We start from the raw sequence: 24,305 nt of genomic DNA on the forward strand, positions 1-24,305 counted from the left end.
TTTTAAATGTTAAAAAGCTATAAAATTTTATTTGACAAGTTAACAAGTAAGCATTTCATTAATCCATCAAAACACTTTATTACAAGTCATTGTAGTTGAATTACAGGTACCCTACATAAAAGTTAATTCTGAGGTGAACAAACTGACCTACTAATGAGTGGGCAGTTTAGAACGTCTATATCTATGCTATACCTATTTTATTTTTTAAAAGTATTTTGTGAAATTAAAAATGTACTAGCTGTCAGACTTCAGAAACTTCTAACACAGTAAACTTTAGAACTATTGTTCCCACATTATATCATCATTTTTCAGTGTTGACTGAAGTTTCCGCACATTTTTTAGCAACTGAAGAGAGCTTCTGCTTTTCTGTCCAGGACAAGATTTAGACATACTTTCCTTTACAGTGACTGCAATCTCCTTTGCTTCCTTTTGGTCACCACACTTTAGTCTGATATGAGCTGCCCCTTGCTTCAATTTCTGAGTTTTTCTCTTTAATTTCTGCACCTAGGAAGAAAGATTACTAATTAAGAATGTTACATACTCGGAAGACCTACAGATGTAGAGCTCACTGGACTTCTACCAAACTCCAAACTAAAGATATCTAACAGATATTAAAAAAAAAAAAAGAAGTTCAGATCTACTAATCTTGCACATAGTTGTCTTGCTGTAACTGAAAGCACTACAGAAAAGTGACCTTGTCAACACAGAAAGCATTACAGAAAACTGACCTCACCCACACTCAATAGGCCGCTGAACCCCATCACACCCTAAGGTAAAACTGTTTACTTGAGAGAGACAGAATATTATCTGTTACCAAATTATATTTACAATGGTCTTTCTCCATTTCAGCTTGTACTACCCTAACAAACAAAAAAATCCCAACAAACCTATAAGATGTATATTGTATATTATCAGCTACTCTATTCACGCAGGTTACTCTGAAGCCTCATAACAAAATTGGAAAACAGATTAAATAGGATTGACTGCTACAGAACAGTTTTTTAAATGTCAGATAATAGGACTTGACTTGCACTTGGCATGAAAAGGTCACTCCCAAAGATAAAATTAGGCTGGAAGCATTCCATATGCCAGTTTAGGCTTTAAGTCCATTTCTAAAAATAATTAACTTTAATTGCATTCTAGAACATATTATTAACTGTGAAACACAGAGATGACTACAGCATTTTTATTATGATAGGTTCTAAAAGCTGAAATATGCATCAGAAATATTAAGACTGATCTGTACAAAATGCACACAGAAATAACTGTGTGCCAGGAAAAAAAACATATAGGCCAACTGTTACAGGAGTGGCCTGTATTGATAACCAGGGCATGATGGACAGTAATCAAACAAACACAAAGAATGTGCTATTTACATCATGACCCTAAGGCGTGTGCTCTGATAAGGCTGTTCCAGAGCACACATGACTTGCCAGCAGATCTGCACCCTGATAATAGGCAAGGATGACAACAAGGTTGCACCACCCCATTGTGTTATTCCTCCTCTCATCATCCCAAAATGAAGGCAGACTGTAGCCATAAAGATATGCAAAAGGAAGGAACAAAGGTGCATTTGTTGTCCCTTGTCTCAAGTTCCTGGAGGATGAAGTCAGCAAGATTCTGAGGCAAGGAATAACATCGTAATTGTTGATGTTGCCAAGAGAGGCAGTGAGGACTCAACAGTCAATGTCCTTTGTCCATATTGCTAACATGTAACTCTGACAATTCTACTTTGACATAACCATCTTTGTGCTTGCAATTACATGGACAATAAAAGCTTTGAGTGAGTAAAATCTATCACAGAATGAACATGAATAAACTATCACCTCCCCCTTCCATAAGGTCTCACATGGAGTTTTGTTTTGTTTCCTGTATAAGCAAGGTTCTTAGGTAAGTCTGTTCATTCTGAAACGTAAGATGGAAGAACAGCAAACTATCAGACAGAACTATGGATTGCATTTTTTATCATATGTTCCAGACCAAATTGCTACAAAAGGGTTAAGCCGTTCATCTTATAAGATCACATAAGAAGAGTGATCTTATATGGGCATGTATGAAAAGCTGTTACCTATGGCTCTAAAACATACTGACACTGAATGTGTATGGGTTTGGGGTTACACAAAACTGAAAGGCTTGTCTGACTGATATTGGAGAAGCTGTGGTCAACAGACTATTTGGCTAATAAAAAGTTTTAATATTTCAGTAACACAAAAGACATTTAATCCAGTCTATACAGGATTTATAGCTTCTATTTTCTCATTCCCCAGAGGGACAGGACACAAAGGAACGAAATCCCAACAGTCTTAACACAGCTAACAGATGTGACAGACTGAGCAACCCAGCTCTGTATTGCAGAACTGCCCCGGGGCAGGAAGCTTCCCTACTAGCGTACATTTCGAGCTACCAGCTGTAAGCACTTTTTCTTGATCAAAAGAAGGAATTGGAGGCAATAACACCGAACTAGCCGCCTAATTATAATCACCTATACTGGAACATCCTGGCTTAAGCAATCCAGTGACATTCTAGTTAATGACAACAGGAGGCAGAGTTGTGGCAGCTTTTCGACTAGTGTGTTACTAGCTAGAGAGTTTTCGTTTTATTCTTACAGTAGCCTGATGCTTTTTCAGCTTGGATATTTGTTCTCCTTTAATCTCCATTTGTTTCACAAGGCAATCCAGGTCCTTTTCTAGGTCTTCACGAACTTTGGAGTCTTGAGTCTCCTCTATCTGTTTCAGAAGTCCTTGCTGCTCACTATTAAAGACAAGAATGGCACACTAAGTATTCATGATCTAGTCTAGGATTTCTTTCAGTACTTTCAGTGTATTGAAGGAGTTGCTAGCCATTTTGTCGAGAGTATAGCAATTTAGCATTATTTACCCTCTCACACAATATGCATTAATCTGTAATATAAACACCCTAGAAAAGGTATGTTTTTCTGGTGGGTCTGATCTCCAAATTTGTAGCTAATGTGCATCTTATTCCTCCCTCTTGCCACAGTCATAACAACTACATGCGTAATAGTGTGCAAAATGAGAATTTGTAAAGCGAACAGCAGCTATGCAGTATGGTATTTTCACTTCCTGCCCAGTTTAGTGCAGACTTTGAAAGCTTAGTGTAATACCGAAAAGTATTGTTTAGACTAGTACCTTTAAATTACAGTTTTTCTGACAGATTATGCAAATTAAAATATTCTACTCAAAAAGATTTGCAGCGAAGTGTGCTGGTTAATTAAATTAACCAGCTTAACCAAAATAAATTGTGTAGATATACTTGATACCTAGATATCTGAACTAGTCAAAAACAGAGACCTTGTTCTATATATATTTAAAAAATATATATACATAAATAATATTTATATGAGATATATATATATAAATAATCTCTTTACAAAGGTTGGCTTCTTTTCTGACTTCTGAGTAACTGCTGCTCCTTGACAGTTTCATTGGAGCAACTGTTTGTTGCTATTAAAAAAAAAATAAAGCCTGTCCTTGAATTGCCATGAGTAAGCCAAACATTGCTTTCTGAAGAAGGCATTGGTTGCCCGTTTAAGTTTTGCCACATCAAGGATTTCAAATCAGTGTCAAAATCCTAACTGGTTTAACCAACACATCCTCCTCTGTTCAAACCACAGCTCATGTCAACATGTCTACTATGACCAGCTACGTAGCTTTGGCCCACAGTTCTACAAGCTTGCATTAATGGGAAGATGCCTGAGAACACAAGTTGTAATTCACATTTACTTGCATGGTTAGAAAGATACATACACTCCCATCTAATGCGTTAGCTTCTTCCACACCCTGCCCCTTTTCTGGCAGGAGACTGTCCCTCTTTCACAACCCCCTTACAGGACTGGCAAGTTCTGCTGTCAACAAGGAAAGGGTATGAACACCAGGCTGTCTCAGCACAAAGACCCATCAGGCATGCATGTAGAGAGAGAACACAGAAAAAATGAGTACAAAGGAATAGGCTAGATGTTGTAACAGGACTATGCCACAGCTGTACTAATGTATTCTACCACCCAGACTGACTGCATGCTGCAGGCCTACTCAGTGCTAACAGCACCTTTGCAGTCTTCCCCAGGAGAACATTCTTGGTCTACTCTGCAGACCTCAGAATATGTTTAAAATTTCTAAAAAGCATAGGCCTAAAAGATTTTTCATTTGCTGCAGCTGTTACTTCAGTAGCAGACCAGTTAAGTAGAGGATGTGGAAGCAGAAAAACCCAGCTGAAATATGTTGCTTGCTCACAAGATCAGTTAAACACCAGGACAGAATTTTTTGAATGAGAAAAATCCTACAAGTCAGACCTGCTCAGGCCATTCTGCCAACAAGTAGTCCTACACTTAAAACAGGCTCGGTTCAACTATAGCACACCTGTAGTTCCACAGGGCTTCACTGAAGTCACTTTTACTCATAACACCAGGGATTAGTACTCACAAGCTCATTTGGCCCAGCTCATCTTGTATGGCCAACAGAACGTCCGAAAGACTTCCGGTGGCAGTAGGTGATGTGGAACAAGAGGATACAGATTTTGAAAGTGCACTGCGTCCTAAAATTCCTGGTGTAGTTCCTCCTTGTCTTCGTGATGAGATATGTGGATTCCGATGCTTCATAATATGCAATACACTTTGTACGTTTGCGCTAACAGAATGGCTGGAGCTGACAGACTTAAAGCAGGATTATTAAATAGTTTACAGAAATGATTAACAATTACAATAAAGAGACTTATTCATGCGACTGTAGATGCCAATTTAGCAAGAACATCTGGTTTCACTCACCTTCCCAGCCACAAAAGGTAGTTCACCAGCCTTTACATGTAATTGTGAAAAGTGGATTTTCTTCATTGTAGGATTTCTCTGCCATAAGACAGAAAAAGTAAGACAAGAAATTCCAATCTGCTGACCCAACAGCACAATCTTAAACTTTTTTTTTTTTTTTTAATAAGTAAAATTCAAATAAAGAAGCAGTGTAATGCATCACCTCAGTTTCCTCAGTGGTTTAAAAAAAAGTTTCTTTCCTGAATGTAGAAGAAGTAGGATTTCCAACAGTCAAGACAAGCAAATTTTATTCCAGCTGCATTTAGCAGATAGCTTGACAATTAGGTTGACATTAAAGAAACTGAACATTGCTTGCTTAAGTCTGAAAAACCACAGTTGCACAATTTTGATTGACCTGTAACATGTGTTGCAAAATGAATTCTCTTGATTTCAACAATCCCCCCAAAACACACTATCTTAAGGTGCCTAAAATTTCTTTGGAAACTAATTTTGACATATAAACTGAAAGACAGCTAAGAGAGGATATGGAGGGGGATATGACAGTAAGACTGTAACAGAGGTTATTGTCATGCTGGTAAGGTTAAGTTTTCCAGTGAGGTGTTACCAGCTCTAGCACCGTTTTAATTACCAAAAACCAAAGAGGTATTCAACACTTTTTGTCACTTTTGAAAATGGAGTAAAGCGCAGCAGACAAACCAAGTGCCTCTTAGATCACCCTTTGTCACAAATTCCAAATGCCTCTGTGCAAGGCAGATGCTATCAGCAACAATATGCTAATAAAAACTTTCATGTTACCTTCTTAGTTTTTTTCTTCTTCCCATTTTCTTTTTTAGGTTCATTTTGAGACATTACTGAAGACATCAAAATTTTGTTTATCTCAAATCCTGTTTGAAGCTGTGGGAATAAGCAAAAAACCCCCAACCATATAATGTAATATTAGAAGTATGAAATTGCATGATTTAATTAATACCCTCTTTCATGCATGGATGAGAACCAGTTAAGGGCACTATCAACTGCCCTGCTTGGAAAGCGTAAGCTACACTTAAAACCGGAACAGATTACTAGGATGCCAGGTTATCAGGCAGATCTTGCAGCTCTGTCTTAGAAGTCCTCATTTTCATATTCAGCTGCAGCAGCTGTATTTTTCCACTGTGACAACCAGCAACTGAGATAAGCCAATCCTGCCGCATGCTGGGGATCTGATCATAAAATCCAAGGAACATGAACATTTGGATCTTACAATCTGGGGCAGAGAGAACTGAGCCTGTCTGTGTAACATTGAGGTCAAACCTACTGGATAATCATCAGATTGCTCTGTAGTTCAAAGCTGATATAAAAGCTCATGATAAACAGGATAATAGCCATTCCCAATTAAACATAGGACAAGGACTTTGTTTTGGCATGCATAACAGTTTCGGCTAAACAATGCTGGAGGTCCATCGCAAAAGTGAGATTATTCTGGCTTTTCTGTCATCAAAGGGAAGTGAACCACCCCACACCCTCTATTTCCCAACCTAGATCCAATAGACCTAAACCCATCCTGCAGTGAACTGAGATGGTATTAATACTAGTTCAGGATTCAGTTTACTACATCCAAGTCCTTTCTTGAGCAACTACCTGCTTTGGGAAAGTCATTCTTACTATGTTTCTCAGAAGAAAGAAATTTTATTTTAGAATAATAATTATTATTTAAATAAATAATATTATTTATAATAATATAATAGATATTCTATTATCTCCCTGCTAGGCTTTCTGCTCTGCAGCAGCAAGCAGTTTAAGCAAGAAACCCAAAAACCTGCCATCGACTGTGTCATTCTGCTGGATTCTGGAGATGATACCTGGCCTACAATCTGCATGTTATTTCAGGCTTCCTGGAATGATGAAAATCCTCATCCTTGGATGAGGTATAAAACCTGACAGCAACGATGAATTAATTTAAGCTGTCAGCTTCACTTATGGTTAGGTTCTTTCAGTATTATTCTTCAGCTCTGCATCCCCTCACCCCACCCCAAGGGGATGCCAGCACAACTGCTCTCTTTCAAAATGACTGCTACTTCTCAGCAAAGCGAAGTTTGGAACACCATTACTCTGCCCCTTTAACAAAAAGGTTTTTTTGATTTTGCTGTCTTTGGAAAACATTCCTCTCTCAGATGGATGGTGGCCCAACAGACTGATTATGGCTTCGCAGAATAATGAATTATTCAAGTTCGCACTTAATGAACAGTGTAACAGTATCACTGATCAAAGACTTTTCCAAGTATAGTCCAATATATTAGATTTCAGTAGATCTTAACAAAAAGAGGAAAACAAACACAAAAACCAACCTTATTTGGGGTACAAGATTTCTTATATAACCACTTTCTAGTTACTGTAATTTATCTGATTTAGTTGCAGATTCTCTAGAAACTCATCTTCTACCCAGACCTCTGATAGCAGCTTTGAGGCTGATGAACTGTATCATTAATACAAAACAAAGTGGAATCTTGATTGAGATAGGCAATATGCCTGGTAAGCTTTCTACTTCTGTAATTTATAACTGGTCTAGGTAGTATTCCAGGAGTTTTCCCTAGGTAATAAACATGTGGAGTTTAAATGTAATTAAGAGAAGGGTATTTTAGACAGAGAGAGTATCTTTCTTCAGTCACAAAAAATAAGATAAAATAAAACCTTTTCAGTCTACCTGAGCAGTTTTGTCTTGCATTAGCTTACGCTGCTGCTCTTCCTTACAAAGCTTTTCTTCTAAGTGTTTGATCTTGTTCTGAATTTGAAGGCAAGAATGATTAGTCACACTTCAGTTTGCCAGGATGGATCAGAACTCTGAATTAGCTTGCAACTGTAATCTGGGATAAAACAGGACTGAAGGAATTTTTAAAGGCCAGACTGAAAAAAAGACATGCAAATGAAGCCAAGGTGACATTCAGTCAGGTATGCTTTATGATCTTAGCTTCAACAGAGGAAACTTTTGCAAAACTTAGTATTACTAACAATATGCCATACAAATAATTTCAAATGAATGACTTTCAGACTGTCATTCCATGTGTGCTTACTTCTGCAGTTCTCTGAGTAGCAGTAAGTTTAAGACACTCTTTTTCTAGCATTTCAAGCTTTTCAAGTTTTGCATGCAGTTCCAACCAGTTCTGATCTTCCCCTTTCTGAAGCTGGGTCTGGAAAAAAGTAAGCAAGAATGGAGTTGGCAGCCGACTGAAGTTATTGCAGACAGCAAAAAACCAAACACACTACAGTAAAGGTGTTTAACTAGTTTAAATTTCATACTTTTTAAATTGCAAAGTGATGAAAAATACCAGGCAGACAAAGAAGACTTAAGTTTCCAGCAGCCTTTTTGTCTACCAAATGTGCAAGTATTAGCATGGGTTTGCTCATTAGAAGTCCCACCTAGGGAGTTTTTTCATACAATTCACTGAACAGTTGTCATCAGCTAGTCAGACAGTAAATTACTTCCATTTGCTACCACCCTGAGCAAGGATGAGGAAAAATAATGGCCATTAAAAAGCTCAGATTTTACACATTTCTATGCTTTTTAACTGTATCACTACTTTGTCAGTATGCTAAAGGGCTTCACCTGTTGTTCTAAAACCATTTTCTTTTCCAGTTCCGCACTGGAAACCATTTTTCTCATGTAATCCAGCTGTTTCTCCAGCAGGGAGCAGCGGGATTGTGCTGCATTTAACTGCACACTTAAATCTACAGAGAGAAACAAAGACATTCAGTATAGCAATGACAGTTACACATTTAGTTATACAATGTCTCCTCATTGAGGAATTCTCTGTCTTCAAAACATGCAAAAAAAGTTTTCTTAGTCTGAACAAGTCATGTGGTAAAAAAATGTTTTATATATGACATGAGAATCAAAATGTTTTTCCAGAGCTAGTCCCTGATTTGAATTCCAAAGGCATGAGCACTGCAGTTGCTCTTGATTTACATCAGCAAATATCTATCCAGAATCTGGTTTCTTCCCCTCACTTTTCTCAAGCTAGTAGTGTTACACACATAAGCTGCTGCTTGCTTATTATAGGAGTTAAAACACACCACCTGAAAACTGCTTATTCTTTAAAATAACTGCATGCGTTATGCAATACTTGCTTAATGTAAGTAAAAAAGATCTCAACTTGATCCACAATTACCAAGCTCCTGCCCCTCCCCAATTCTGAAGCAAAAAAGGAAAGGGGGTGCATTAATTAGCAGTTTGTCAAAACAAACACTCCCTGGATGATGCAACTCTTGGAGTTGCTGTGGCTACACCTTAGCACTCAAGAGAAGTACCTTTCCTCTGTTGCATCAGTTCTTGAAGTGCTGTGTTCTTTTTGTAGGATTCATTCTCCAAGGCCTTATACTGAGCCGCTGCTATGGAGAGGCTGCACAGATGATCTTCAGCCTGTGACCTCTCCAACTCTAGATGGCGGATCTTTTCTTGAAGAGTTTTCAGGGCTGCCACCACAGCTAGCAAACAACGCAACAGTTACACCTTAAGTAATGAATATTCCTATTATTATTATTTTTACAAAGCACTTAAACCAGCAAAATACTACCTAAATTTTTTTCCTAGGACTATTCCCGAAATTAATTATATTCCCCAGCAGTACACAAATACATACCGAACATATCTGGGAGAAAATGAACATGTTTACTGCATAACCAAGGTATAAAGCACAGGTCCTATGAGCAAAATTATTTTCGCTCTAAATGTTAGCAAGCACGAAGATATTGTGGCAAATTGAGCATAAGAAACCCTGAGACTTCTGCTTACACAGAAGCAGGTAACACAGGTATCCGAGTGAGGTCACAAGTTTTCATTAACAAAACTGATGTGGAGAGATTGAAAATAAAAACAAACAAACCAGACTCAGGACAGGGGGGAAATCAGATACAAAGGGACATTTTAGTAGAGAGTGCATTTTAAAAACATTATTGTTTCAAAAGGTGATCACACAGTGTCTAGTTTCTTGTATTTGATGATTCTTTAACCATAGAAACAAGTCTGCAAGATTTTGCTTTTAGCCTCAAATCAGTATGTGTCAAAATTATGACAGAAGTAAAAGCTGCAATTTCAGCTACAAGGAAAAGCCTACTAGCTCTCCAAAAAGTATACACACCCATGGAAGTTTAAGACATGTTTTGTAAGAAGTCAAGCTTATATTCTGACACTTTATAGGCCTTGATAGTTTCCCTATACCAATTCTCTCAGTAAAGGAATGCCCAGCAAATATTGCTAGCTCCATAGCAACTCTCATCAGCTTATCATAGCCCCATTAGAATAAAATAAACAAACAAACAAAGTGGGACCACTTCTTCCATCTTTCTAATGGCATGTCAAACATTTCCTTACTTAAATACTTAGCTGCATAACATTAAACTGCACATTTTAATCAAAGAAGACCAAACTGTATGACAAAAGATTACTATGAAGTCACAGATTCTTCAGGTGAAGAGCAATGATCACATGCACACCCATAGGTTGTGCCTGTGCAATATTGCAAAGTTGTCCACTGTAGTAAATCCAAGTATGGAATCCTTGTGATTCACTGAGCTTTCCAGATATGCTAAGCCACCAAGCAGTTGCCCTGGGAGCTCCACATTAAGGCACACAACGACCACACCGGACCCATATTTCATACAGAGTAACTTTCATTCTGCTCTCTCCTGAGAGTCTGCATTATTCTAAAGCTTTCCCAAGGAATCCTATCACACAAAAAACCTCAGAAGTGATTTTAAGCTAGAGGGAGTTGAACAGCACTATGCAAAGCCAATTCCAACTCAGTGTACCATACCAACGATCTTTTTATACTCTGTATTTAAAGTCATGAACTGCTTCTGCTGAGTTTGAAGCATTCTCCTTTGCTTTTAGAGGAAGTTTGACGATTTTAAGTTAAACAATTTTCAAAGCCGAAGTTTATGAGGATGTTAGAAGAGTTGCAGCAGTTTCCATTCCAGACGTATGACTTCAGGGAGACTACTCCCTCAGGACACATATACATCCTGTCTCAATGTCAGTCTGATAAGCACAGCAAGTCATTGAACTGAGTAAAACAGAATAGGAGTTTGCTCAAGAGATTTCATGTGGAACAATTAAAAAGACCACTTTAAGGAGAAATTTTGGCTTTACCTTGGTTATTGGGGATAGAAGGCCTGTCACCACCAACAGCTGCCAACTTCTTTGATTCTGTATAAGCAAAGGCTGCAGGAAGCATCTTATCTGGTGGCTGAAGAAAGCTTCCTATGAAACTGTTCTTTGATTCAAAATCCACAGCCTACAAAAAAAGAGCTATTTAATGCTATTAGCTCTATAACAGACTATCTAACAGTTTTCAAAGTAAGTAACTAGGCTGTCCCTGGCTCTGTTTATATCAAAACAGATTATGTGCACCAAAATAATAATTAAAAAAACTCCACACACCCCCCAGATGAATCCTGTATTTTAATGCAATGCCAAAACAACTGAAAAGCGTTGTTTTGAAAACAACGTAGTGTTGAAACACTAAACATAGCTCTCTTTGAACACCCAAAATTTTCTAAGATTTTTCTTGGTGCTTTCTAATAATTTATGCTGATTTGTGTACTTTGAAAAGCCAAGGATTGACAATATTTTCTATTATGTAATTTATGGACTTCAGCGTCTGCCTCTCAGTGCTCCTTGCAGAGCAAGCATTCCAAATTTTACAGCCTATTTTCATTTTGCAGCCTCCTTAGTGCTCTCCTGCCTATTTTTTTTACATGTGGCTTTATTACATAATAAAGATATAGTTCTCCATATTTACTGTTGAGATAACAGAAAGTTATTTAATATGTAATAACCCTAGCATTCCTCTTATTATTAAGTATATGTATTAACTCCTGTTTCTCCACTCCCTTTCCACTCTACCCTTTCTTTATTTTACTAGAAGTACATTTGAAGATTACACCTTGTCAAATAATCATTTTCTTGTCCATGATACTCAAGACATGGACAGTGAAGCTTGCAGAAAGTGGTTTAGTCCAACGCAACCTCTAGGAAGTTAAAGCAAGTTTTACATCACACTGTTTTAAAACACATGCAAGTTTTAAATCACCAAGCATTTCACTTGATGCCATGTAAGAATTTAAAAGTATATACAGCTTCAGCTGATAGAAGAACAGCTTATTTGAAAGTTTAACCACATGATGATTATGGTATCACTGGAGTTTAAAATACAAAGCTTGCAACTGGAACAGGCTTCCTGCTTGGGCTGGGCTATTCACAGACCCTAGTTCCCAAGAAAGTCACTCAAAAGAGGTTATCTAGTATCAGGAGGAAGAAACCCAAACCAAGACTGGAACCTGCTGATGAAGCACACCCCAGGAAAAGCCATTCATACCAGGTGGGCGGGGAAGAAAGTTTTCAGTAATGGAAAAAGTTTCCAGGAACAGATCTTCCAGCACCGTTTCAGAAGCCGTATAAAATAAAAAAATCATCATCCATCCACACCTCCTCTTCAAGAGATGCAGTAAACCAAAGGTACGTGGAAATACTTCCTTCCTCCTCCAAGTTGTCATCATGGAGCATGTCAACACCAGCATTTATTCGCCAGGGCTTGCTCGATCAGGGCCTCCCGGACACCGCTGCTTTTGTGTGCTAACACCCCCAGGGCAGATCCCACAGTCCAAGGCAGACCCCCAGCACTGACACGGACCCCCTGGCAGTGGCACAGCTCCCCCAGACCTGCAAAAGGGGACCTGCCAGGCTACCCTTGCTTTTCTGGAGAGTTCCCCATGGCGCCCTGCCACCATTCTGCCTGAGTCCAGGCCACAAGGTCTTGGCACTGAGTTGGAAGCCATGGGCGGCTAGGCATACCACTGTCTCTGGCAAGAGGTTCCACCCGGTGACCGTGCCACATTTATGGCCACACAAGCTGTCTATACGCTTGCACAGCTCCATCCTGGAGCACTGGGAAACACCCTGCAGGGACACCTGACTGCCTGTAGCAGCTGGCCAGTCATATGCACCATTTCCAACAGCACAAGGGGCAGTGGCAGTGAAGGGCAGAAAGCAGGGAGCAGCAGAAAACTCAAGATACGGATGGGAAAGTCCTGTGGCTGCATGGGGGGTCAGGGCCGAGACAAGAGATGGGCCTGGCATGGCATGATGCACCAGCGCAGTATTCCACAACAGAAGAAATAAGCAAGACTTACCAATTTTCCCATTGCTTCTCAACCTCTACATGTTGGTGATGAAAAAGACTAGCAAAAAAGGTCCATAAAAACAGGCATATGCACACACAAAAAGCTTCCCACTACTGCTGTGAACAGAGGAAGGCAACTTTGGAAACTCCAGAGGAAGAAGGTGGGTTTTGCTCACATCATCTAACCTTTTGGCAGGCAGCATAAGCAGAGATTCACTTTTCCGATGTACTCCAGTGGAACATGGCTCCCTCGTATGCCTGCAGCTGCTACACATCGATTAGTTTCCTTATTACTTTCACATAAACAAGTTCTGCTGTTTCCAAGGAGACAGATCTGTGGACAGTTGTAAGGAGGGTGGGGTGATCTGAAGCAAATAATGAACAAGAGGGGGAGGGAATAAAGGTCCAGAATATATGAGAGTTTGTGGTCGAGTTCAGTAACACAAAGCAGGGGGGATGCAGGGGACACAAGTGGAAAGTAAAAGCCCTTTAGTTCTGCAAGTAAAGTCAGGGGAAGGTGAAAGAGGAGAGACCAGCTCACCAGCCCAGTGATGGTGATCCAGCTAATGCAGTGTGGGCTTCAGCATGAAAACCCACAATTTGCCAGCACAGCAGAGGGTAATACACACCCTGCAGCTGGAGGGGGAAGCTCCCCAAGCTGCTCCTAAGAGCACAGGCTCAGCAAGGGGTGTCAGGGAATACAATACCACACAACTGAGACACCTGTGTTTGCAGAACCCCTGCTGTGGACATGGTTACGGATGCCTTCCTTTGCCACAGCTTTCTCAGACGTGGAGGCTGTGTGAAGTAGGCTGAGGGAATGGTTGCTATAGCACTTGAAGGCTCTGTCAGCATAGTTATTCTCGTAGAGGTGCTCTGGTGTAGACAAGTACTTTAGTATCTTCAGAGGTAAATACAGTTTATAACAACTATCCTGTACAGAAGTAATGTCTACGACACTGCAGACCTCAGGCATGGACAAGGGCCAGGGAAAGGACTGAGTCATTCTAGACCAGCAAGACATCACCAAACATCCTGACCACTTTCAGCCCACTAGGACAAGAAACCTACCAGGAAATAATTAAGTAGCTTGACATATGTTTGGACGTCAACCGTCCTATCATCAGCTTTTTCCCCCCACAAGTATTTAAGTTTCTATAAAACCATCACAGACAGGTTCGCTTTTTAAACAGGATTAGAGAGCCCACATCCACTCTTTTATTCCACGGTACCATGGACACCGGTACACAGACCTAGAGAGGTGCTTTAAAGCAGAAATTGCTTCCCAAATGGTGATATTTGTACTAATGTAACTCCACGAGGCCTGGGGGATTTAGCACTTGAACAACACTCGTTAAAGCAGCCAAAACACTGTTGTTTAGACAAGCCTTTCGTTGAGGTTATTAATGCACTCATTTGAGTTTGGGGAACAGCCAAGGGAGAAGTATGCATATTAAACAGAGGCTGACAAAATACCCCAGTTACAGTTGAGAGGAGGGGAGGGTAAGAAGGAAGAAATGCCCCACTCCTGCCCCAGCAGTCTGCACCACTGCAGTGAGTGGGGTGAAGCACTTGCATTGTGCAGGCTGCATCTGGAGTGAGCACTAGCCCTTTGGGTTTTTTAACAAGAACTGACCCAGCCTGTGCCGGTGGACACAGTGGTGATGCTCAGGTGCCCAGTGTTATTTCACACAGAAACCCACAAAGTAGCCGGTTCATACATACCCTGCATCATGCACGAGGCAACTTAGTGCTACACATGGGCTTGCCATTAACCATCAGCCTGGCCAAGCCACCTATGTTCTCTCCAAGCCTGAGCCAAGAGGCTCCCGGAGTGCAATGCCACATGGTTGCAACGCTGTGCACATTGCATGGTGCCAGGCACAGCAAATTAGCTCTGTGACAGCACTGCACTAATGTAATTACACTGCCAGTCTCCTACCTTGCTGCAGCCAGCGTGTTCACCCCTGGGGTGCAAGCATGAGCAGAGCTTTTCCCTTTAGCAGGACCACTTTTGCCTGTTGGCTCACCATCACTTGCAGGCTGGGAGCAAGCTTTTACAGAACCTGTTGGGGAGCAATCCTGTCATCAGGTCCATACCTGTATCTGTGACTTTCATGCTCAGAGGACAGCAATCAAGCTGGAGTTTGGTACCTTAAGACAAACAGAGAATTGCCCATTTCATCATGGTCATGTAAGCACTAACGTGATTTACACTGTTTATTTTTGCTGGATGTGGCCTGCATTGAGTGCCAGAGCACTGGATTGGGTTGCTGTAAAAATCAATCGACATTTTTGTTACTGCTATCTAGCTACAAGTAAGTATGCCAACAGTGCAGATTTACCGAACAACATTGAAATCCTAAATGTTACAGAAAGACCAGTTATGACTTCCTCCTCCTCCCTTCTTTTCCATTCTTCCCCTCCTTTGCTAGCCATGTCATTAAAAAAGTTTCAGAAAATTTATTATGAAGTTAAAAGTCCAAAACTGTTTTGCCACATGCACAATTGTGTCCCATACTGTAAAGCAGCATATGGAAAAGCTTTTTCCACATGTGAACTATAGCAGATTCAGGGAATAATGCTGGCTTAACAGCTTCCTGAAAGATATACGCTAAAGGAATAATGTGATAATGTAAGGGATGCTTACACTAAATTCTCTGATGTTTGTTACCTCACAGAGATCCTGGTTCATTCAAATTACTGTACAGGCAACCTTTTAGAAGCAAAGAAAGAGGTGCTGTCAGAACATCTTCAAAGAGGAAAAAGAAAAAAGAGATCAAAGCACTTTTCAGAAAGAAATACAAAGATATCTATCTTCTGACCTGACCTACTGGGCATGCACAATTTATGGTGGTTTTTTCTTCATGAAATTGAAAACAGTCTCAGATGAATCAAAGAATGATTCACTGTTTATTTGACATAAGAGAAATTTTAAAGAGTCACCCCAACACAGGCTACATCGAGAAACTCCCAGAATGCTGGCTGCTGGCTTGTCTATTTGAGCCAAACCTTGCTGGCAAAAGGTTATGTGAGAGGCCATTTTGGTGACACAATCCAAATTGGTCTATTTTTACTCCTTTCACTTTCCTTCAAGAACCAGGGAAAAAGCTTGGTCAGCTGTACTAGTTGTGCTGCAATGCTCTTTCAGCCTTACTCCCAACAGACAAAGAACAGCCCTTCTACTGACAAGAAGAAATAAATAATGTAGGCAAACTGCATTGTTGTTTTGGGAACACCCAGTCTCTAGCATCCTGACACAACTGCTTTAATCAGCCTGAAACATATGACCTTGCTCAGGACATATCTAAGTAACGGGTACTCACGTCCTTCTTTAATCTAAGTGGGTTAGAAATTAAATGGTAACAGCTGCAAAACTAATAGGAAGTGAAACCTCACTGAATCAATATAGCATTTCAATATGGTTTTAAGTTCTGTTGAGTCCCACTTTACATGAGTTTAGAACAAATGACTAAAATTTGAATTGAATTGAATTGAATGACTGAAATTTGAATAAAATGACTAGAGAAATTAAGGAACTTGGGAGGTTTTTGAAAACTGACACAGAGAAATCCATGGGAGCTGTACAAACTGCGAGATACAAACTGACAGTCTCAGAACTGAATATACAAAGGTTAAGCACTTGGTTTCTTCGTTGATACTACTGTAGCAAAACCTATTCATTCCTGAATTTAAAGTCTTACACAGAACTTTCATACAACAATTTTTTTTTCAGTCTTGGAAGAAAAGGAAATTACATTCTGTGTTTTCCCATGACACTGCATGTACTGTGAAGTATGATGAAAACTGGTATTTTAATGAAAAAAATCCCCACTCCTAAGCTTTTTATTTCATGGTGTCAGACCTTCTGAGCATTCGTACTAATATTTCTCTAGTTCCTATTTGCTGAAGATAAGATAGAGAACAAAAAAGAAAGCAAACGGACTGAGTTACACAACCACTTTGTGAACAAGGCAAAGAAATAACCAGGAGGAGAAAAAACAGATATTTTTTAAAGACTTTTTTTAGTAATTGGTGCTAACCTAACAGCATATCAAGCAAACTTGGGTCATAATGTTAAGAGTTTTGCTGTTTTCCTCAACGAGGACAGCAGACCTAATTCCTCATTAAATTGGGCCTTCATTCGTAAGTGCATGATAAAATCATATTCAATACTTTGTGAGGAAATCAAATTGGTGCAAACTGCTTTAACATGTATGAGCAGATGATAACTGAACTTAGCATTCAAAGAAGTAAGACTGCAAATCCCTACCTACTAACAATTGCTATGTTAGCAAGAAAGCATCTGGCCTGGAATATAGCATTTTTACCTTTCTAAGTCTTTAATCAGTCCAAAGTAATTAAAGATAACCTTCTTGTAAAAAGCAACAAAAACCCCAATACTGTAAGTGGTCACTCATATACCTCCTCGCTTCCCTCGTGGTTCTGTTCCTCTTGTCATCTCCTTTCATCCATCCCCATATTATAGTTGCTTTTTCTCCCTCATCTCCTCTCTTTTCATTGTATTTACATCATCCTATAGCTTTGTTCCTTGCTCTTCTCCCTTTGGTATGCTTCTTCTTCTCCCTCTTCTAGCATAAACAGTTAGGGTTTTGTACAAAGTAAAAAGAGCTATTTCCCCCACACACAGCAACAACTGCCAAGTTTCTTCCCTTCATCCTTAGTTCCAACAGATGCTGTTTGCTCTTAGTATACTGATGTGGAAACTGAAGGTGCTCTCCTCAGTACTCTACATGAAGAATTTTAAAAGTTACTTTTTCTACCCACTTATTTTCTGCTGATGATGCCGTCACACTGTCTTCCATATGTAGTTTGCTTAGCTTCACTACTTCTCTTCACCCTCAAAAATCTGCTTTTGCTCATTAGATTGGAAGCTGCTCTCACAGCTTTCTAAAGTGCAAAGCACAGTGCATGTGTCTCAACAGATTGGAAGGCAGGAGGAAATTACTGGCTCTGGCTATTGACCCTTGATTAAAAAGAAGATGACTTTGCTGTTGTGGAAAGTGAAGGTTTTCAAGGGCAACTGTCTCCAGTATAGAAGACTGTGTATCTGTACACAGGCAGAATAATCAGGGATTAGAAGGGCAAATGCAAAACAGAAAAGACATATTAGGGTAAATGGGGCAAATATAAGAGTGGGTTGAAATGACAATCATTGTGAAGAAATACAATGAGGTAGGGGATAGTTATTGCAGGTACTGACTCATTCACAGTAAACACTTCTACCACATGATAATTTTCACCTTTTATGTCTCAAATATTTAATGGGATCATCGAAAGATGGTTCTGAACGTTGCAACTTGCCCTCTAGGCAGATGAAACACACAGATTGTGTCCCCACCATTGCCTTGGAATTTATTTTCAAAGTAAACTTCTGTTTTTACCAATACTTTCTCAGGGAAAGTGGCAGTCTCTTCATCCAACATTCTTTAACCTAGCATGGAGATGGTGTAGGAGGAGATATTTAGCCAGATAACTGGAAAAGCATGACATGGATGAGCAGAGAAACACAAAGAGGATAATTATTTGTCTCTTTTTACCTACTACCACTCCTGCTTCCCCCCCCCCCCCCCCCCCCCCCCCCCCCCCCCCGCCATTCCTGTGCTGCTGATAACTAGGCACCTGGCAAGGAGCAAGAACTCCATTCTGCATTTGTACATCAGGCAACCTAAGAACAAGAGCGAGAAAAAACCCAAACAACTAACAAGGAAAAGGTAAGTTTCACTCCTGGCAAGAAATGATTCCCAAAGTCATCTTTTGTCAGCAACAGTTGTCTTTAAAGATACAGAAAAATTGCAAGCAGATATAAGTCAGAGCAACCCTTCAATCTTACCTCAGAGACCTTTTTTTGTTGAAGAATAATTTTAAATAGGATAATCTGTTAACATGTCTCAGAATATTCATAGTAACTCTAACACATCCATATTGCATATCCCAAACAGGCACAATATCCTAAGTATTAATGCCAAATAGTTTGTAATTCATAAGGTATAATGAGTATTCAGAAATGCAAAAATGGTCTACCACTACTTATGCCCTGAGTTGTCTGGGAAAATTTACAACATTCAAAACCGTGCAACAGAATACTTGTTTCATGTAATCTGTGTATTTAAACTTGCATGACTTCAGAGATGCAGAAAAAAATCCGAGTAAGATGCTATGAAATCCTGCACAATATTGCATATATTAAACTTCAATTGATTATAAACTATTTAAGAGACATTTCTCCCCTATAAACTAGATGCACATTTTCTGACTGAAAGGTAATTTAGTGGATCTCTAGGGACTTGACTTAAATTCTTGCTATTCTGTGTGACCCTAATAAATCACAGAGGGATGGGACAGTAAGGGACTGATGTTCCAAGATATGTGGGCCTTCCAGCCTCAGGGCTGAATACCAAGTTTGGTAATGACAGGCTTAGATTCCCGGCTTGTAAAAGAAGTGCAGGTATACAGCCAAAACAAGCAGCACGCTCAGTGAGGAGCTAACAAAAGCTGTGTGCATGGGAACTATAAACATAGATGTGTGTGAAGTCCCACCCTGGTGCTTGGCACCTTTGTCCTCTTGGGACTCAGAATCTGGAGTGCTCTTCTGGCAGTGAGTGCCAAAATCTGTTCTTTAAAACAATGAATAGAGTCCCTGTAGCTTCTCTGGTCTGTGACTTCATTTCATGTGGCTGCTGGTCACAGCATTTTTCTTTGTATTATTACTGGAAAACACCAAGGTCTGTGTTAACAGACAGCCTGCCAAAGGTGTTTAAAAGGCCTATTGGTCTGTCAGCAGATAAAAAATTCCCAGTAAGCAATGTTCATTTTCTTTTAGTGTAGCTGGAGGAAATAGTGTCCATCTTCTCTATGCTGTTACCCAGTGGTTAGAGCATTGGCCAGGAAGTGGGAGTTCCTGGGGAGCATTCATGCCGCATCCCTGACCACCATGCTAGACTGGGAGGAGGAAGAGCAGGAAGGAAACAGGGAGTCACCACCTTTTCGTTTGAAGTTAGAACCCTGTTCAGAAAGCTGTGTAAGAGTCTAGGACAGGGAGAAGGCAGCTGAGGCAAAAGACAGAGTAATCCAAGGACGTGTCTGTCTCATCTAGTTTAATCATCAAAAAAGAATCTTGGGTTTTATTTATGTGTTTTTGTGATAAATAGTTCCTGGATGAAAAATAGCACTAGCTTGGGAATAGCTACCAGAAAACAGGAGTAAGCACCTACAGCTCCTTGTGTCTCCCTCCTTCTCGCTCACACCACTGTCACCGATTTGCCATCCTTTCCAATAGGGATACAACTTCAACAGATGAGGTGATGAATGTTTCCCTTCCACTTGGTAGTCCCTCTGAACACCTGGGACACTCTTCTGGGAGTTACAAGATGTTGACCTGAGGTAAAAGTCAATTCTGTCATCAGTGGGTCACTGCACTGAAGGTGAGCACTCTACCAAATGCAACTGGGCACTGAAGCCAGCTGTGGCTATAACAGAAGAACATGACTTGTGGAGCTCAGAAAGGTTCTCCTCAGCTCGACCTGTCCTGGAGCTGTGCTGCCTACCTCCTAGACTGCAAGTGAGGACAACGGGGAGAGAGGTGCCAAGATGCCCAGCTTGGGGCAATTCAGGACATTTCTATCCAGAAACAGACTAACAGAGTTCAAGTGGCTGCTCAGTGGAGTTTTTTGGATCTGAATTTTCAGTTTAACCGTAGTTTCTTTCCAGGGTCTAGCCTTTAGTCTTTCAGGCTACATTTACACAGTTAAATAGAGTATAGTCAGAGAGTTGGCAAAGTGCAGCAGGACTTTAAGTGGCCTGTGGTTCTGGTACATCACAGCCCAGCTCTTCTCAAAGCAACGCACCCTTCAGCGTAAAACTATTCCATAGTCTTTCTGTGAGAAACACTTGGTCTCCGAAGAAGCACCTCCACGGCTAATTTACCCATCCCTCCTGCATTTGTGACCTCTAAGAAGGCAGGGTGGCAGAGTTTGGTGCAAATGTACACATGCAACCCACAGTAGGCCAGAACACATGGTAGATGTACAAACATGCTCAGAAATAAACCAGCACATTTTCTCCCACACCTTACACTGCAGCTTGCTCAGTCATTGAGACCAGTCTGTTGGGACGATACATGAGTCTCGCTGTAACACCAGCCTTGTGCCTGGGTTCAAAGACCATAGAGGAGTAGCCTCTGAACTTCTAGAAGAGAGTGATCCCATCCTAGGTATTTACTAGTTGGAATGAAATAAGCTTCAACAAATCCAGATGTAAATAGAAGCAGTTGAAAGAATTGATTTAAAAAGCAGTTCGTCCCAAATTGCACAAGTTTTACTGTGTTATTACTAGTTCTCCAGTAACTAAGTGTATTCTGCAGTAAAGTGCTCTGTTGTGATATACAGAAACTGGAAAACACTTTAAAAAGTAAATATAATATAATTTAGATCTTATATCTTAGAAAGGACATGAATACAATGACGATGTATTGTATTTTCAAGAAGTAATTCTGCTGTTGGATATAATTTGCATATGGCTATAGAAGTCCTTATCTAGTTAAAAAAAGAAGGAAGTTGATAAATCATCAAGGAAGGAAATACTGAGGTTTAAAAAAGCCACAAATTTGTTTTTCTTCAGCTTATCATTTTAAAAACTCAAATGCTGTAATTCTGGATGAGTTGCCAGATTGTTTCCTTCATAATTCTGCCTTTCTCTTATCCATTCTTTAGGGATCAAAAACAAGCATATTAACTTCAGTCAGTGGACACGCAAATCAAACAAACACATTTCCCTAACTTCAGGCTCTGATTAATTCCACTGGTAGCCTTTGACCTTGATTTCCACAATGTCTTGCAGTACATACAGAAGCTTGACCTGGTATCGGAAAACTGCAGAGATTTGGTTTGGAAAAAATAAAGCCACCTTCATCTCCATTACCAAAGTACTACATTAAAATCTATTAAACACAGGGCTGAAATCTAAAGTTTAGGCCTTGGAGCCAGTTTCACAATCTGTTTCCTGTAGCCAGGGTTCATTTGCAGCCAGTGGAAAAAACAACTTCTAAAAGATAAAAGGCAGTGCTGTGACTTTCAATCAATCTTAGCATTCGGTGTGGGGAATATAGCTGTACCAAAGTCTAATACCAACACTTCAGTCCTGACTCTGGTTCACTTCATTGATCTCAGATGTATGTAGCCACTGCCAGAGACACCCAGCAAGCACAAGCCTATCATAGGAACAATGAGATCTATCCAACTTCTGAAGATCAAAATTTAGATAGAAATAAAGCAAGCATATGTGACATGCCTACTCACAGGAAAACTGGGAGATCATAATGAGTGATGACAGAATGGGATGGGAAGCTGAAGTGGTAGCTAATGTAAAAAACAACAACAACAAACCAACATAAAAGGCACTGGCAGAATTACTTTCTTTGAACCCATCAGTTATGATGGGTGGAGGCCTTGAGTGCTTAGGGAAGTCAAGACTCACATTTATTACAGGTAGTGATGGTATCAGTAGATATATTGTTCATGAGGGTGCCAAAGGCCTAGAGGAAGCAGCTGCACGAAGCAGTCCAGGCCTGTCCATGCTGCCGAACAATGGCTATGCAGACTCCTTGTAGAATGGATTTTATGGAAAAAAAAAAAAAAAACAACCAAAAAAAAAAACCAGAGAGAGATTGGTCTTCCTTAAAAGGTACAGGTAATGACAGAATGACACTTATTGTGCAAGCCTTAGATAAACAGTGCCAGAAAACAAAAGGAATGTCAGATGATGAAACCAGATTCTTTAAGAAATAAAAACTGTTGATGGCTGTTGTTGGTGAGCCAGCCCAAACTCTGTTTCTGGGCTCAGAAGCGGTTTGTGTCGTTCTGTGGTATGCAAGTAGCTTGTTCTGCATTTAATTTCAGTTTTGAGGTCTGAATTTTAGAGTGGGAAATGTGAACATAAGAAACATAAAATAATTATGCAAGACCCTATACGCAGACCCTAATTATGCAGGACCCTCTCTGTCCTGTCTCTGAGTTACTTGCAAGCGTTCTTTTGCCTTTCAGCATACTCGGAATTGTAGTTTTATGATTGCTTTAATGTGACAGCTGCAAATGGGTGGTTCTGCCCTTGTTTCCCTCTCCTCTTCTCTGCCAAGGGGTGAATTGGATCAAGGAGCTGACTTGGCTGAAAATTAACTTTCCCAAGAAGGTGCCTTTTTTTCCCCTGCAGAAAAAGCAAGAGAAACAGCATGACCAGCCCATTTGGCAGCAGATCACACTTAATCACAGAACGTTTGAGGTTGGAAGGGACCTCTGATAGTCACCTGGTCCAACCCCCCAGCTCAAGCAGGGCCACCTACAGACAGCTGCCCAGGACCATGACCATGTGGCTTTTGAGTATCCTTGAGGATGGAGACTTCGTAAGCCCCCCGGCCAGCTGTGCCAGGGCTTGGTCACCCTTACAAGTGAAGAACTGTTTCCTGATGTTTGGAGTGAACCGTCTGCGTTTTGGTCTGTGCCCACTGCCTCTGGGCACCACTGCAGAGCCTGGCTGCGTCCCCTTCGCACGCTCTCTTCAGGTTTTTATATACACGGGTAAGAATCCCCCCTGAGCCTTCCCTTCTCCAGGCTTATAGGCTCCAGCAGAATTTAGATTTAAAAAAAAAACAAACGGATTAATTTGGATAAAAAGACTGTGAAACTGTTGCCCAATTTGCATGTTCTAGGGGTTCCCCCCCGGCCTTAATTTCAAGCGTCGAGGGCTGCATTTCACTTGCATCGACTGTTTTTTCCTTTCTGCTGCTGTGTTTACTTAGGCTACATCAAAGGCTTCTGTTGAAGCGTGTATCTGACAAGCCTTTGCAGCTGCTCAAAACACACGCGTGCTTCATTTCGCGGCAATCCACATTTCTGAAGTAAACCCCCACCGGAATGGCTGCGTTCCCGGCTCTGCCCGCCACCTGCTTTTGACACAACCTGTTGGGGCGTGACACAAAGAAACCAACGTCCCGGCAAAACCCAGCGCAGAAACGGCAGCAGCGCTCTCGCTTACCCTTCCCCGGCAGCATCCCGCGGCGGGGCGGGGCGGGGCGGGGGCCCGCGGGCAGTGCCGGTGCCGGTGCCGGTGCCGGTGCCGGTGCCAGAGGCGGCCCCTGCGCGCGGGCGCACCATGGCCCGGCCCGGCCGTGCCGCGCGCTGCCTGCCGGGATACGTAGTTCTCCCCCGCGCGCGCAGCGCCGCCCTTCGGCCAGGCTACACTTCCTAACACCCCCTCCGGGCGCCGCCGCTCCCCGTCACGATTGGGCTGCTGGCGCCGAGTTCTAAGAAGCGATTGGCTCGTGGGCGCGCCCGTCATGCGGGCTCCCCGTTTTGGGCGGG

General features: G+C 40.9%; 1 protein-coding gene across 6 annotated transcripts; it reads right to left on the reverse strand.

Annotated features, from left to right (window-relative positions):
• Positions 1-24,116, reverse strand: CEP57L1 (centrosomal protein 57 like 1). 6 transcript variants are annotated; one of them, XM_056344303.1, is made up of 12 exons: positions 23,980-24,071; positions 15,031-15,084; positions 10,899-11,043; positions 9,059-9,235; positions 8,358-8,479; positions 7,825-7,941; positions 7,458-7,535; positions 5,573-5,671; positions 4,778-4,855; positions 4,437-4,666; positions 2,607-2,751; positions 1-504 (listed from the first exon to the last, which is right to left on the reverse strand). In XM_056344303.1, exons 3-12 carry the CDS (start codon positions 10,981-10,983, stop codon positions 280-282), a joined length of 1,356 nt encoding a protein of 451 aa, XP_056200278.1. In that variant the 5' UTR covers positions 10,984-11,043; positions 15,031-15,084; positions 23,980-24,071; the 3' UTR covers positions 1-279. The 6 variants fall into 6 exon arrangements, with proteins under 6 accessions (XP_056200278.1, XP_056200279.1, XP_056200283.1 ...); XM_056344304.1 differs by lacking the exon at positions 15,031-15,084 and having other exon boundaries at positions 23,980-24,116; XM_056344308.1 differs by lacking the exon at positions 7,458-7,535 and having other exon boundaries at positions 23,980-24,073.
• Between the last annotated feature and the right edge of the window lie 189 nt (positions 24,117-24,305).

Source organism: Falco biarmicus, chromosome 6 (assembly GCF_023638135.1).
Source record: "Falco biarmicus isolate bFalBia1 chromosome 6, bFalBia1.pri, whole genome shotgun sequence".
Lineage (NCBI taxonomy): Eukaryota > Metazoa > Chordata > Aves > Falconiformes > Falconidae > Falco > Falco biarmicus.